Source organism: Mangifera indica, chromosome 19 (genome assembly GCF_011075055.1).
Source record: "Mangifera indica cultivar Alphonso chromosome 19, CATAS_Mindica_2.1, whole genome shotgun sequence".
Classification (NCBI taxonomy): Eukaryota; Viridiplantae; Streptophyta; class Magnoliopsida; order Sapindales; family Anacardiaceae; genus Mangifera; species Mangifera indica.
Genome location: NC_058155.1, coordinates 5,701,118 through 5,718,208, shown reverse-complemented (window position 1 = coordinate 5,718,208; position 17,091 = coordinate 5,701,118). Strand labels below are relative to the sequence as shown.

Sequence of the window (17,091 nt, the reverse complement as noted above, 5' to 3'; positions counted from 1 at the left end):
TCAGAAACCTGAAAAAAAAGCCAAACAAAGGAACTGAAAAAGTAAAGCAAAGGCCAAATACAAAAAAGTCACCAGAACTGTTGAAATAACATAAACCATACCTTGCTTTTAACCATTGCTGGCAATTGGCACTCATCCCCAATGAGAATAGTATGATTTAAGCTGAACAGTTGCAGCGGTATTGTCGACTCACTTTCTTTTAGTTGTGCCGCTTCATCAATGACCAGAAAGTTCAGTGGTTCCATGCCCACATAATGCAGCTTAAATGAACTAGAGGCAGTGCAAAATATTACAGAAGCTGTTTTAAAGCAGAAATCTTTTAATGAATCTTTGTTCATACCACTTGGAAACTCAAGTTTACTAAAGGAATCATGAAGATTTCTTAAAACTGTGTGGCATTCACCTCTCCTTTTCTGCAACAAGTAATTTCTATGCCCAGGTGATGAAAAAAACTCTTCAACTACTGAATGTGAAAAGAGCTCTTGCAGCTCGTCAGAAACTACATTTTTTTGAAACAACAAAGTTTCGAAAGAATCAAGTAAACTGATAAGATCTACCATATTTTGAAAGTTACTTTCCAAAATGAAACTTTTGGGTATATGAGTGCAGAAGATAAATATACAATTTCTAAGAGGAGTGGCAGTATGTTTAAATCTATGTCTCACAAATTCAAGAAATGATTTAAACTCCTCATTGTCACGTTCCATTTCCATATTGCTGTAATTCTCTTTGACTTCATTTTTGTCAATGCTTTCTCTCTTCTTTATCAATTTATTCTCCAAGAAAATGTGATACTGAAAAACACAATCTTCAAGTAAATCCATCATGGATGAGAAGCAATGCCTCCAGCCAGTCAGCGTACCAAAACACTCTGAAAGCTTTTTGACGCGATAATCCAAATATATTTCTTCTATTTCTTGACCAACTTTGAGTCTCTCATTACTCCCAAACAAGAGAATATCTCCAAGAGGAAGCAACAGAGTCTCACTTCCAGAGTCATCAGTTTTAATCGATTCTTTCAGCAGCTTCAGAACACGAGAAGCAACTTCTGTAATTGCAACATTCGTCGGGGCACAAGTAAGGGTTCTGCATTTTGTTTTCAACAGCGTAAAGAGAAGCATACTAACAGCTTTAGTTTTCCCTGTTCCAGGGGGACCCCATATAAGTTGCACAGAGGACTTGTGATCACAACGCACTCCATCAAGACAGGCAAGAACTGCATTCAATTGTGAATCATTCAATGTTGATGATAAACCACTACCAAATTTCTCATATAAGATGCCTCCATTCAGTTCAGAACAGACTTGGCAGCTTTCCTCCAACTGTCATTCAACATGCAAGTCTCAATCAAAAACTACATAATGTATGTCAGCAAGAATAAGTATTTATAAGTAAATCATCTTCAGAAAACTTACCACAGAATTCCTGCATAAAACTTCATTGATTATCCTCAAATTTCGAGACATGTTCAAGGATTTCCATATTCTTCTGTTAGGAGTAATATTTGCCAAGAAAATCACAAACAATGATTTCTCTCCATCAAACTGCTGGGTGCTTTTTGAAGCCTTCACTTTAAAGTAAGTAGAAGTGCTATCAATATCATCCTCAGCGATTTTCATGACTGATAGAAAAGACCACATTCTACCAACCCTCTCCAAGTCGGAAATAGTTTCAGGTTTCGCATCTGCTAAAATTAAAATATCCCCCGGCAAAGTTTTATATGGCTCTTTACCATTGTTACTGAACCTGTTCCTCCAGTAATCAATCTTAACATCTAATAACTCAGATCCATGGGGCCTAAAAACATCCACCTTAGCATAAGGTGCTCTTGAAATGGTCTCCATAGGTGAAAACAGTTGTGCTCGTGTTTCTTCCAACAAAGGATAAACAAATGACGCCAAATACTGAGTGACAGATTCAAATGATTCCGGAATTTTTTCCACCTGAAAGGAATAAAACAATTACTCAATTCAGAAATAAAATATCAATTAAGCCATTTTCAGCCAGCATGAACTTGAACATAAGATGAAAGCACTAGAAAGTAAAGAGAAATCTCATCTAAAGCTTGTTGCTGAATGAGATCAACCTTTGCCAAAAAAAAAAAAAATTAAAAAAAAAGAAAACAAACTACAAGTATTTCTTTTTGTAAGCCCGCACTGCACTAATAAGAGAGGAACATCCCCAACATTTACACAAGAATGAGCGGGACAAGCCAATGCCGCAGTTAAAAACATTGCTTCATTTTCATAGACAACTGAACATTACAGATGATTAAAAGGGAAAGGCCAAATCACTTTTCCCACCCAATGTTTGATGTTTTCTCAAATTTTCACCCTTTAACTATGGAAACACCAAACACCCACCCATGGCTGGTTAAATTTAACAAAACTCTAACGGTAGTAAGGGTAAAAACGTTATTTTCTCTATAATATTAAAAATAAACTAAAATACAATCTAATTTTGCCCTCCTAAACTTTAAAAACTAAAATTTTCCCACAGCCTAAGTTTTAAAAAATCGCAGTTTCACCCTAGGGTTTCGTTTTGAAATCTCCGGCGACATCTCCGGCTCCATTGCCGACGACCTCTCCCTCCCGAAGCATCCTCTCCTTCCGGTGATCTCTTTCCTCCCATTTGGAATCCCGATCAGAGTCGGAGAAGCCGTGGAAGACGAAGAACTTGGTCTGGGAAGACGAAGAACTTCGTCTTCCCAGTCGTTGTCGTCTGGGAAGACGATTTCTCTTCCCAGACGACTTCTCTCTGCGCCAGATGGGTTGGGGTGGAGTTGAGGGGGGCCATCGAGAGGGGAAGACGGTTGGCGATGACGCCGGCAAAAGTGAAAGGGTTTGGAAATAAACCCTAGAGGGGGAAATGCGATCTTTTCAAACTTAGCTTAGGGAAAAAATGTTAGTTTTTAAACTTTTAGGGGAGGAAATGAGATTAAATTTTCAGGGGTTAGGGTTTTGTTAAATTTAACCGACCATGGGTGGATGTTTGATGTTTCCATAGTTAAAGGATAGAAACTTGAGAAAACATCAAACCTTGGGTGGGAAATAGTTATTTGGCCAAAGGGAAATGCCGAACGTAACAATTAAAAAGCCAAACAAACATAACATCGAACAATAGCTATTACCCAGTTGACATTTTCGTGAAATGAAAATTATTAACTGGTTTGTCCTAGGGATATAAATATAAAATATGAGTTTCTTTATTAAAATTTACTAGTTACTGAAAATGAAGAGTAAAGAAAGCAAACCTTATGACTGAAAAGATTTTCGTTACAAATGTCATCAAGAGACCAAGAAAAGAGAGTATTAATGAAGCCATCGTCACGATTTTGAACTCCTCTATTCTTGCTGCTACTACTACCTTCACCTTCCATCATCATATCCGTTAATCCTTCTTCTGAGAATTACACAGTCAAATGAAGTAGCTTTACTAATGAGAGACAACTAGCTTACTTCAGTAGGAAGAAAACACCGTGCAAATGCAATGAAGAAACAAGGAATCTATAGTACTTACTTCCACTTCAAAAGACTAACAAATTTAACATTGCGTTTTGCTTGGGATACTTTTTAAAAGCATATTAGAGAGCCCAAAATTCATTTGCTCATTTATTCCATTCCCTTCAGCCGTTTGATGTCTCAAGGAAGAAAAGAAAAGTCTTCAGTCTCCTCTTCATGAATTAACAAGTAATCCATAGTACTTACTTCCACTTCAAAAGATACTAACACATTTAACATTGCATTTTGTTTGGGATGCTTTTTAAAAGCATATTAAAGAGCCCAAAAGTCATTTGCTCATTTATTCCGTTCCCATTCCGCCGTTTGAGGTCCCGAGGAAGAAAAGAAAAATTCTTCAGTCTCCTCTTCATGAAGTAACAAGGAATCTATATTGCGTTTTGTTTGGGATACTTTTTAAAAGCATATTAAGGAGCCCAAAAGACATTTGCTCATTTATTCCATTCCCATTAAGCCGTTTGGTGTCTCAAGGAAGAAAAGAAAAGTCTTCGGTCTCCTCTTCATGACGTCGCTCCCCTTTTCAAACAAGTAGTCATCACTGTACGGACAACATCTAGGTTTCTTGTGTGGTTTGAAAAAGATTTTAAAATGTCATCACATTCTTTTAAAAGTCAAATAAAAAACGGAACTTTTTATAAAGAGAAAAAGTTTTGATTTATTAAAAAAGAAAGGCCAAATAACTTAGTCCCACCCAAGGTATAGTGAAAACCCAGTTGACCCCTGCTAACTTTTGAAAACTCAAATACTTACTCATTCGTTAGTTTTGATTGTTACAGTCAAGGATAAAATCATTATTCAAAGATTTTTATTTAAACAAAGGAAAGTTATTTCTTTTTTCCCCTTTAATTTTAAAAACTAATCATTTCTCCTTAACTCGAACTTTAAAACATTACATTTACGTCCCAAAAATTCATTTCATCTTTTCGATGATTTTTCTTCCCAGCGCTCTTCTCCGACAACATCTCCCCTTCCTCCATGGTGGTTTCTAGCATGAAACTATTGAAAATTAGACCAAAATAGCCATATTTTCTTGGATCTATGCGAAAATCACACAGATCTATGCAACGATCTATGTGTTGGGGACACATAGATTAGTTGAACAACATTGCATGGATGACGCCTACTTTATAGGATGTCATTTGACAGATTTGTGCATCATCGACATATAGATTGTTGCACAAATATGTGTGTTTTTTGCACAAATCCATGTGCAAAAATTTAACCATTTTGATTAGATTTTCGATGGTTTTGCCATTGAATAACCACCAAGGAGAGAGGAGAGATACTATCAAAGAGGGACACTAGGAAGAATGGCTGCTGGAAAGATGAAATGGAGTTTTTGGAGTGTAAATGTAATGTTTCAAAGTTTGAGGAGGCGACATTTATTCTAAAACATAAAACCCTAAAAATATGTATACTGCGGTAAAAGATTTTTTTTTAAAATTAAGTTGGAGAAAAATAGTTAGTTTTTAGAACTAAAGGGGAAAAAAACAAAATTAATTTTTGTTTGTTTAAATAAATTAGGGGGAAATGATTATTTTTAAAACTAAGGGCTTAAAAAAAAATCATTTTTTCTTTATTTAAATAAAAATTTCTAAATAACAATTTTACCCTTAATTATAACTATCAAAACTAATGGATGGATAAGTATTTCACTATACCTTTGGTGGGAATAAGTCTTTTGGCAAGAAATAAAAAGGAGAAAAGCCCGAACATGTGGATAATGTTGTTTATGTTGACTCAGGTCCTCTCAGAACTCAAATACTTCCATGCATACCCATTATTGTCAATTGTCTATTCTAATTTTCTTAGTTGCAAAGAAAATTTATTCCCAACCCAAGAATATACATTCAAAATAAATATTAATTTATGTTTACTAATGATATGTTAAGTGATTAAACATTAATTTATTTCTAATAAAATCATAGTTACCATATAAATTAATATCCATTCTTAGTGCATATTATTTTATTGAAAAAAAAATTCATTTCACCCTAATAATCTCCATTATAATTTGATGAGATATTATACCTACTAAGGTGGGTTGCTAGTATTTTATAGGGGTTATTAATTAAATATTTATATTTGAAGGGAATTATATGAAAATAATTAACAAATCTAATCTTATGACTGTCATTGATATAGATATGAATATGAACTTCAATTGTGTTATCTCAAAGTTATGATGATTTTGTGTTGTTGTGTTGGTTTATTATTAATATAAATATTATTGAAGGTTTAGGGGTGGTTAAAAGTGGTATGATGTGTTAGACGTAAGTTTATAAATATTTTGATTCTATAGACATGCCTTAAAGAGTTGTTTCCATAGGTATCAATGACATTCAATTGTTGACATAAATGTGGTATAATGTGTTACACACAAGTTTTCATATAAGGCTACTAAGTATGTGGGTAATGGATGTACTATCAAAGTTGAATAAGCTAGTGATACATCATAAGTTACGGTGGTAACAAGTACAAGTGTATGGTGGATGCAATGTTAGAGAGCATTATTAGAACTATCAAGAGACTGTGTCAAAATTGCCATGACTTATTGTGCCATGGGCCATGTCAGGCCAAGGTTCAAAAAAATGCGAACCTTAGAGAGTTGTTTCAACCTATGAAATTTGAAAGCTCAAGGCACAACCAACATGGTGGGTCATGCCTTTATGGACTTTTTTGTGGGCTAGCTTGCCCAAATTATCAACTCATGAAATTTGATTTTCTTGTAGTAGAATTATCAAGTAAGTAGGATTCTCTCAACCTCTTATATGATATGTGATTATTGTGGACTGAAGGGTTTACCCTTTGCCATTATTTGATAGAGGATCTGATGGGAATCAAGGATGATTAAATTGATCCTTGTTATTGTTGCTTAATGAATGTTATGTATTGCAAATATGATGGTGATGAGATTTAGTATGTTAATCATGTGTTTTGAAGGATTATGTGAAAGTTTTTATATATGTATGTTAGAGATGATTTGAACTACCCTAAGCATTCGGGTTAGTTCAAGTTAATTTAGATTATTTTTGTGTCAACCCTAGGATGCTTTTATTTTGTTTTAAGTCGTGTCAGGTTGACCCAAATTAACATATATGTGAAAAAAACTCAACCTTAATTTGATTTTTTCATATCGTGTCAAGTTAGATTAACAGGCTGTATTAAAAATTATTAACTTTATCTATATTAGTACTATTATAATATTTGGACAAAATGACACAATACTTTTGACAATTAAAACTAACGGATGACTTTGACAAATGGGTGGAAAATACTTTTTCAAACTTAAATGCTGGGAATTGTCATTTCATTAAACCTTGAGAGGGACATAGTCATTCGGCCATTAATAATTTACCATTAATAAATTTTAACATTAGGGCAAAATTTTCAAATGTTTAGTATTCTTTGTTAGTTTTCTAAATATCTATAATATATTTTGAATAATATTACTCATTTTAAAAAGCATCTAAAAAATTCATATCTCAAATGATGTGTAATTATCTATGACCTTTATATATAAATAATTAAAAGCAAGAGTAAAATTATCTATCTCAAATTTCACATCCCAAATGATGTATGACATATGAAAGCTATTATATTTTGTTTAAAAAAATGATAAACATACGATGACACATTATTAATGATTTAATAAAATAAGATTATGTATATTTTTAAGGGTCAAAGTCTTATATTTATATATTTCTTATGCAATGAAATATATTATAAAATGTTATTTTCGAATTAAAATTTGTTTCAAGTCTTTCTTGGTTGAAGACTTGTTTGAAAAAAAAGAGATTTGCAAATTACATGAGAGAAAAGATTTTCTCCCAAAGAATTTTGAGATGAAAGATATGAGACAAGCTTTTATGTTATCAAAATAAAATTATTTAGAAAAATATCATAAAGAATTATAAGTCTACCTTAGAAAGTATATATAAGTACAATTCTTGAAATTTTCAATGAGTAAATGTTCACCCGTGGTTGTTTCCATAAAAAAAGGTGATAAATTCAGTCTCATGCAATATCCAAAAAACGAACTATAGCCAAATAAAAAAAAAAATGGAATCAACTCCTAATGCCTTTAGAGGTTTAATGTATCCATGGACTTGCACAAGATCGGATATAACTTTTGAAGTAGGAATGTTGGGCATATATCAAAGTAATCATGAAATTGATCATGGGAAGGCTACAATTAACACTCTTAGATATATCTCAAGGGTAAAATGATCTTTTTACATGTATTTATGGATATATGTATTTGAGACATAAGAATATGAATACATGTTTATTTTGAAATTTTAAGCAGGTGAACGATTCCTCATGAATTATGCATGTCTATTCATTTGTTGCATTGCACACCATGGATGCCTAATATGCACACCCATGTAGTCAATTATCTCATGAGAGTTTATAAAAGGCATATATGGGATTTTGAGATCATTATCCCATAAATCTTCAAATTCCTCTTATCTAGTTTTCTTGCTAAGTGAGAGGAGAGAGACCTAGAGTGCTTCTTTCGACAAGAAGAAAAGGATTTTCGGCTAGTAGCTAATTAAGAAAGAGAAGGTTTTATGTATAATGAATCGTTTAGTTGTTAGAGTCCAAGTAAGTAGGAAAACTTGATTTATATTTTTGTAAAATGTAGTGCTAATTTGATTCTTGGATGATATTTCATGGTTTGGTAAATCGAGAAAGGGTATATGGTTAATTGCCAAAACAAAAAAAGAATAAATGGATTTGTGTGAATGTTTATGCACATACGGGTATAAAGAGTTATGTATTATGTTGTAAATCCATTATGTTGAATGTTGTGGTATTTTTTGGTGATTTTATCTATTTAAATTGATCATGAGCAATTATATAAATTAAGAGGTTAAAGCCTATAGTGAGTTATAAGATGGATATGGGAAGTTTGATCAAATCCGGTTGGTTATGTTTATAGTTTGTGTGATAAATGTGTTGTCTTGATATGTTGTATTTAAGACTTATTTTATGCATCATAGGATGTTAGAGACCTAATGAATGTTTGTTCAAATGACACTTGGGTCTATAAAACAAATCAACAAAATAGTATTAAGATAGAGAAATACTCAAATATACAATAAAATTTCTCTATCTTAGGGTTAAAATAGATAAACAGTCAAATAAAATTCACATAAATTCAATCGACTGAATAACCTTGAGATTATGTACTTAGTTAAAGATATCTTGATCAAGAAAAGACTCAAATGCCCATACCGGGGAAAATTACAGAGTTGAGCTGCAGTAAAAAATTTTAAAACACATGTATCTTAAAGCCTGTGTTGCACCAACATAATGATTATAGAAAATGGATCAGAGATTGTGTATGAGAGTAATAAAACAAATAGTATACAATAAATTAAGGAGAAAAAATATGCACGATTTATCCTGATTGATTTAAAACCTAGACTACATCAAACAAGGTCAATATTACCATTTTATTCAGTTTGTCAAGCTTTCTTTAAAAATAAAAATAAACAAGAAGAAAGTACATGACATTACTTGGTCCATGGAAGACAAGTATGAGTACCAACCATCGGATTCATGCACCAAGATTATATTGTGAAGTAATGATCCATTAGCATTGTCTACAATCATCTATGTTCGAGTCGAAGATTTTGATGTTATGGTTCTGACCAAAAAAAAGAAAACTGCATTACAACTTGGTGGAAAAAATCCATCTCGAAAATGATAATTCATAGTCTCACCTTTAGCAATAATGTTATGAATGAGCGCTGGCTGGCGCAACCCAAAGCTGAGCTTGCAATCCGCGGTAATGCGCTCACCAGTAGTTTCCAAACCATTAAGGACACTTAAAGTTCTACTAGGTCGATGGAAAAAAGCAGCATCGCACATAATCATGTATGGAAGTAGGAGAATCATGAACAAGATAAGCTTGTTGAATGAATTCATGCTTGTTACTGATTATTAGAAAGGGCAAAATCTGCAAGAATTGAGAGATGAATTTTGATCTTCCTGAGGTTAAAAGAAAATGAAAGAGTGAATTTAAAGTCCACAAACCAGAACCTTATAACAATGTTATTCCATCTATAGTAATTTATTGATGTTTATTTGACCATGTATTGAACTTTTATGGTAAATTTTAATGGAAAAATTATTGTATGCTTAATTAGGCATTGGGCTTCTCCTTTAGTCAAAGTTATTATTGAATCCAAAACCTAAATGTTTAGTATTCTTTGTTGTCTTTTCTAACCATAAATAATATATTTTGACTATTACTATATGTGCTACTATTTCTGAAATGATGTGACCAAAAAAACATATCCCAAATGATATGTTCCTATATGAGACCTTGAGATGTAGATAAATTACTATTTATCTCAAATTTTATGTCTTCAACTATGTATCATACAATATTTTTAGACATAAATCGGGTCTGGACCTAACTAAAAAGCTGGTCTCTAAGTTTATTGAATTAACCAGTCAAGTAAATCAATGATATCATTATAATATGATTAATATTTTAAAATAGATTTTAGTTATACTAATGTCAACATGATGCTTGGATAATTTGATTTAACAGTTGAATCACAATCTAATATGATTCACACAATTAACCTTGGGTCAATTTAGTTTGATGGCTACGATAAGTTTAAGCCATGTCCTAGTTTTGATTTATCACTGATTTAGTTAAATTGGTCGGTTTAATATGACTTTTAAAACACTAGTATCACATATGAGCATTGTTACATTTTGTTAAATAATGGCATAACTATGATGACACATATTTTTTTATGTGATTTTTGAAATATGTTTTGGATAAATAAGATTAAGCATTTTTTTGGCCAAAGTCTTGTATTTACATATTTCCTTTTGTATTGAAATATTATTACACAATGTTGTTTTCGGAATTAAAAGTGTTTCAATTCTTTCTTTGTTGAAGACTCATTGTAACAAGGAGATTTGCAAAAATTTTACATTAGAAAGAAACACTTTAACAACCCATTTCACTCCCTATCAATAAACTCAACTTAAATCTAAAACTTTCTTATATATTGCAAAAAACGACAAGCAAACAACACTTAAATATATATATGAATTAAAATACATGCCACAAAATGCTTACCTTAACACTTTCAAATTGGCAATAGGTCTAATCACAATTTACAATCGTTTCTTGGGCACAATGGAAAAGAGTGGAGGAACCTGTTCAAAGAATTTCGGAATTTCTTCAATAATACAACTCTAGAGTGCTTTCAAATTTTCATAAACATTTGGAATTTGTTCTTCTAATGTTTAAAATAATGTGTTTGTACTACAAATACTTTTTTCCATGTTGAACTAGTCACTACAAAAAAAAAAAAAAACTAGCATTAGCGAGTGAAAAAAAGAAAACAGCTTACTCTCAATGAGCAGTTTAGTATGAACCGAGTTTTAAGGAAAAATAGGAATTTAGAGTAGTATTTATTATATTCTTATTTATGGAGTGTTTATCACTCAAATTTTCCTATTTTGTCTATTTTTTAGGAGATAAGATTGAGTGATGGTTGTGAAATGAGGTGTTAGAGAAAATAAGTAACAAAAGGCTTTTACGTCATTTCTCATTATTATTTTATATTATCTTGTTTTCAGTAGATTTGACAATTGTGTCATCAAATCATGTTCGTATCGTGTCAATTTGGGTTTCATGTTTTCAATAGTTCTGACAATTCATGTCATCGAATCGTGTTCATATCATGTCAGAAATTTTCAACTCTAACTTAACCCGAATTAAAATTATATCAAAATTTTTAATCTTAGCCCAACCCTTTAATATTCAAGCTAATCTGATCTAACTAAAATTAACCTGAAATTATCTATTGTTTTCACTTTTCAAAGTGTTTTTATTATTTTAATTTATTTACTAAATTACCTCAACCTATTATTAGTAAAACACATAATATAATATTTTATCTTATTTATAAATGCCCTAAAAAAATACATACTAAGACATTTAAAACACATCAATAATCTAATTAACCGAATCACATTCTTACTACTTAATAATAAAATAAAATATTTAAATAAAAAATAGTACGAGTAATTACAATTATATAAAGATACAATTATATACAATCTATAAAGATTTCAATTACTATTGATATTATATTTCAACATTTCTATAATTTATCAATAAAACTATGTGTACATATTGTTGGTACACAATTTAGATACATAAATAATGTGTTATCATATGATTGATTTTGAATTAAGGAGAAAGTAACACTTAATCACATGATAACACATCATTTATATATTTAAATTGTGTACACATAACATTGTTCATAATTCATCTCTAACAAATTCTATTAAAGTAATATTTCTTTAAAACATTTGAGTCAATTCGTGTCATATCGAGTTACTTTCGTGTGAACCCTAACATTACCTAATTTAATTTTGAATAATGTCAAGTTGACCCAAAATAAATTTCATGTTAGAAAAACTTAACCCTAACTTGATTTTTTTCATGTCATGTTGTGTCAGGTTAACAAGTTGTGTTAAAAATTGTCAACTTTAGTTTTTAGTGTATCATGTATTTGACTTTTAATAATTAACAATGAAGACTCTATTTTCATGTATTTGGGACATCTTTTGAACCTTTTTTACATATTAATTGAGGGTATTTTAATAATTTTACTAATAAAAATTATTTTATGATTTTTATTTCTAGTTTTATTTAAATGAAGGCTAGATTGATGAATGCTAGTAACACTTTCCCTTGGAGGACAAGACTTCTAGAAAGGGTGTTATGACATCCAATAAGCATGGTCGATTGTGTAGTTTCGTGGTGAAAACCAGGATTCTCAATCTTTGGAAATTGCCTTATCCAAAATTCAAATTTGATGAATGCTTGTGCATCTCAACATGCATAAGTGTCCCTCTGCTTTACGGGCGAACAAGCGTGTACTCTTATATGCACATGCATAGGCATACACCCTTGTGTTACATGGTTGTATATGGTTCTAAATACATATAACAATAAAACTATATATATTTATTTTAAGTGCACATTTGATATATATCATCAAGTAATTGAGTTATTTTAAATTAAGAATAAAAAAATCTAATTACACGATGATATATCATATGTGTACTCATTTATATATACAAAAATAGGTACGCATAACATTGTTCTACATATATTATCAATTAGAATAATGTGAAAAGGATAAAATTACCCTTGATTGTGCCTATGGGTATTACACATTATTTATCATGTCATCTTAATTTAAACAATTAATTAAGAATAAAAAACATTCTCGCTACATTATGTAATTAATCAGAAATATCTTTTGCATCATACAATCTCATCCAAAATAAACACCAACCATATACTATAGAGATGGGTGTTAAGTGGGAAATTGAAAAATAATTTATCGAGGGAATTGATATGGATAAAGCTACTTGATTAATCTTTCACCTTGTCTAACCTATATAACTATTGTAAATAGACATAGATACCCTCTTATGCAACCAAATTAATAAAAATTAAATAACTCGATTCAAATAAATAACATCAGTAATTATTCCAAAAAAAAAAAAAAAAACCTTTTTCCATATGTAATGCAACTATGCCATAGAATATTATTTATACCAATTAATTCAGCGCATCTTATTGGTAACCGTAAAACCGATGTCACTATAAATCAGCACATGATTATTTCTAGCCTTAACTGAATCCACATCTTTAGATTGAAATCCCTCAGATTTCAGTTTGTCTGCACAGTAAGATGCACCATCAGAAGCAACTTTTGCATCATAATTTGCAGTCATAGGATCTACATCCAAGTCGCTTAAAGCACTTTTGAATGAATTCACGGTGTACTGATACTGTGAAATGCAGAACTCGAGTGCCGATTTCAGTCTCGGTGAAGATTTTTCCTTCTTTGCCATTGTATCAATGTATCTTAGGCTGCTTGTGGAATTAGATACAGCCAAGTTTAGCGCTATCTTAGCCAGCAATTTCACGTTTGTTGTAGACAAGGCTTTTGGATCTAATGCGAGAGCGGCTACACAATCCTTGTAACTACATTGGGTAGTTTCTTCGCAAACGCTATTGACTAAACTGGATGGATCATCGTTGTTGGATGCCACGAGGGCGAGCGCCGGCAAAAGAGAGTGAATTAGTAGGATGAAAGAAATAGAAAATACTTGTGTTATGATCATCAATGGAGGAGAATTATGATGAAGAGTCATTGAAGCTCTGGGTGCATTCATGGTTAATTGCTAGTTGTTGCTTGAGTTAAAGGGCTAATGGATGTATTGCTTAATTTATTGCAGAACGAAAGAAATATGAGAGTGAATAAAGTTTTGGGTGGTAGTTAAAAGGTATTGAGAACTTGCTACAGAATGTCATTATGAAAAGGCCAAAAGACTTGTTCCCACCCAAGGTAACCTAAATTCTTATCCTTCAACTTTCAAAAACCCAAACACCCATTTATCAGCAAATTTCTATTAAAAATTTTAATTAGAGTTAGACGTAAAACCGTCACTTAACAAAAAACTTAAAAAGCTAAACTTTCATCACATTTTTCCCACTCAATTTTAAAATCTCACATTCCCCCCTCCCTCATCTCCCAAATTTTCCTTCAAAATTTGAAAAGTGGTAATTCCCCCCTTGGGTCTTCTCTCCTTCTCTCTAACCGTCAGCTAGCCTTCCGTCTTTCTTCCTAACCATCGGCTAGCCTTCCCTCTTTCTTCTCTCTTGGTGCTCCTCCTTCTTCATCAGAAATAGAGACTATTGTCTCTATTTGAGACAAAGACGAAGAGTCTTTGTTTGAGACAAAGATGTTGTCTTCATCTGAGACGGAGACAATGGTCTCTGTCTCCAATGAAGAAGGAGGAGCACATATGAAGAAGAAGGAAGGAAGGCCGACCAACTATCAAGAAGGATGAGTCCTCGGAGAGAAGGAGAGAAAACTCTAGTGGGGAAATTGTCACTTTTCAACTTTGGATGAGAGTTAAATTGTTAGATTTTCAAATTGAGGGGGGGAATGTGATAAAACTTTGGTTTTTAAAATTTTTTTGTTAAATAATAATTTTACCGTTAACTTTAACCGATAATTTTAACAAGATTTGATTCATGAATGAGTGTTTGAGTTTTAAAATTTGGAGCGTGAGACTTTAGGTTTGCACTATACCTTTGGTGGGAACAAGTCTTTTGGCTTTATGAAAAAATAAAAACTAGATGTATTATTAACTCTTTAATGTAGAATCCAATAATATATAGAAATAAATAGATATTTGGGTTGTATTTAGAAGATTTTGATAACTTACACTATAATGTCATTGTGAAATAACAACAAAGGAAAATATGTTTAAAAAAATTGCCATAATTTGCTAAAATTTAATTACCAAAATAACTTCTTGTAATCTAGATTCTCGTTTGATGGATACAAATTTATGATTGATAACTATATTTAAAAAAGAAGACAAACAAATAACTTTCAAATATAAATAAATTATCAATAAAATTATATATACGCTTTTTTGGTACATAGATAATGTGTCATCATGTAATTGAATGATTTTGAATTAAAGATAAAGTAACACCTAATAACATGATGACTTTTGTTTCTTTATTTGTTATTCCATTTGTATCTCTCAAGCCATGATATTTTCATAATGATATATAAGAATGAGAAATTTGACTTTACTCTTATTTGTATCTTACCGTGTTTATATTAAATCATTTTCTTTCCATTTAAGCTTATATAAATGAATTTGATTCAATCGTTTGACCGAGTTTTTCCTTTAAAATATGATAAAATCGACAGTGAAGAAGATGTTGAAAATGACTAAAAGAATATCACATTGATATTTTGAGACTTTTCATTTTTATGATAAATATTAATTTTTATGTTTGATTTATGCTATAATTCTACATGTAATAATAGTGCATCTCCACTATAAGTGACTTTTTTTGAGTAAAATTTTAGAGTTCCGTTTAATTCAAATACGAATATAAATACACAATTACTTTACATAATTAAAAAATTAAAAAATATTTTTTTTGGGCTTGCTCGTGAAAGGTTTGCAAGCCAACCCATTAAAGGTCCATAAGGGTATGTCCTGGAGGCCTTGGGTCGTGCCTTGGGCCTTGAGTCAACTCAGTTTGAAGGCCCACCAAATGGCAAACTTAGGCACAACTCGACACTTTGATGGATTACACTAAAATTGGCTTGACCTATTGCCACCTCTGGGGGTAACCACCTATATGGAATTCTCTTGATAAGTCAGTTCGATAGACACATTTACTCAATGTACACTCATATGTTGCACTTTATGAGATTTATCATCACTTTTTAGTAGAGTGATTCAATACTATGATATTCTAACCATATTAATTTTCTCCTAGGCTAGGATAATATTAAGAGTATAAATTCTAAAACGACCACCATATGTAATCATAAGATTTCCATAATTAGTTGGCATTATAAATCTAAGTTAGATTCACATAAAATGGAGAATTAATGAAAAAAATGATGTTGATATTAGACTTATAAATACTAAGTGCAACTACTTCTACCTAACTGCTACCCACAAATTCTTTACATTTTACACAAAATTGTAACTAAAATTCATGAGTACCTTATAAACTAGTTTAGGTATCAGACGTTTTAAGTTAAATTGACAATAATAATAGAGAACTGGCGAAAGACCCAAATTAAAATTGGACTTATGCAAACTAGGAGCAACATTGCCTATCCCATGAATTGTTGACATTTCGAATAAATTTTTACTCAAATTCAATGGAAATGTAGGGGGAAAAAAAACTACTTGGATTCAAATGAAATTGTTGTCTGATTTCATGATTATTAAATGGATTTTTGTTGAAAATCTTGATGTAAATGGAAAGGGGCTAGTGTTTACATAATGTTAGAACAAGGGTATAATAGGTAATTTTTTATTTTCTTATTTGTATCCATATAATCCTTAGAATGTTGATTAGAATACTATAAGCCCATCTAATTTGGCTAATTTGATTGAGGATAAAAGACTTATTCCCATCCAGGGTTTAGTGTATTTCCAAACTCACACCTACAAGATTTCAAAAACCCATATAAATGTCCTTCTATTAAAATTTTCTATTAAAATTAGGGATAAAACCGTTGTTCAACAAAAATTTTTAAAAAAATAAAATTTTATCTCATTTCTTCCCTTAATTTAAAAAATTAACAATTTTCTCAGTCCCATAAGTTTGAAAAGTTAAGTTTTTTTCCTACAATTTTTTTTTTTTTTGACGATTGGAAACTAGCTAACCAATAGTCGGCCTTCACAAACTTTGAAAAACCTCAAATGGCTAATAATCCTAAAAAAGGGGAGTGAATAAAATTATCTAAAATTTTTAACAAAATAAAAATTCTTTAAGCAAATTTATAATCAATCACAACCAAACAAACAAATTCAACAAGATATTCAAGCAAATCCAATAACTAACAAAACTCAAGTAATTAAGCATAAACAATATTCAACAAATTATCAGAACATATAACACAAACATAAAACATAAAGTAAAAAGATTAGGGAAAGGAAATATTCAAGATTT

The 17,091-nt window shown here is 31.1% G+C and overlaps 2 protein-coding genes across 2 annotated transcripts; both read right to left on the bottom strand.

Annotated features, from left to right (window-relative positions):
• Positions 1-68: 68 nt before the first annotated feature.
• Positions 69-9,404, bottom strand: LOC123202844 (helicase sen1-like). The gene is made up of 4 exons (XM_044618994.1): positions 9,251-9,404; positions 3,254-3,402; positions 1,416-1,943; positions 69-1,322 (listed from the first exon to the last, which is right to left on the bottom strand). Exons 1-4 carry the CDS (start codon positions 9,402-9,404, stop codon positions 69-71), a joined length of 2,085 nt encoding a protein of 694 aa, XP_044474929.1.
• Positions 9,405-13,145: 3,741 nt separating this feature from the next.
• Positions 13,146-13,760, bottom strand: LOC123202843. The gene has a single exon (XM_044618993.1). The coding sequence runs from the start codon at positions 13,758-13,760 to the stop codon at positions 13,146-13,148; it is 615 nt and encodes a 204-aa protein (XP_044474928.1).
• Between the last annotated feature and the right edge of the window lie 3,331 nt (positions 13,761-17,091).

Excerpts from the sequence above, each read along its gene's own strand:
- LOC123202844 (XM_044618994.1), bottom strand. The coding sequence starts at position 9,404 with ATGATTATGTGCGATGCTGCTTTTTTCCATCGACCTAGTAGAACTTTA. Across the intron at positions 3,403-9,250 it reads TCATAACATTATTGCTAAAG|AAGAAGGATTAACGGATATG; the intron begins GTGAGACTATGA and ends TGTAATTCTCAG. Across the intron at positions 1,944-3,253 it reads AAAATCTTTTCAGTCATAAG|GTGGAAAAAATTCCGGAATC; the intron begins GTTTGCTTTCTT and ends TATTCCTTTCAG.
- LOC123202843 (XM_044618993.1), bottom strand. The coding sequence starts at position 13,760 with ATGAATGCACCCAGAGCTTCAATGACTCTTCATCATAATTCTCCTCCA.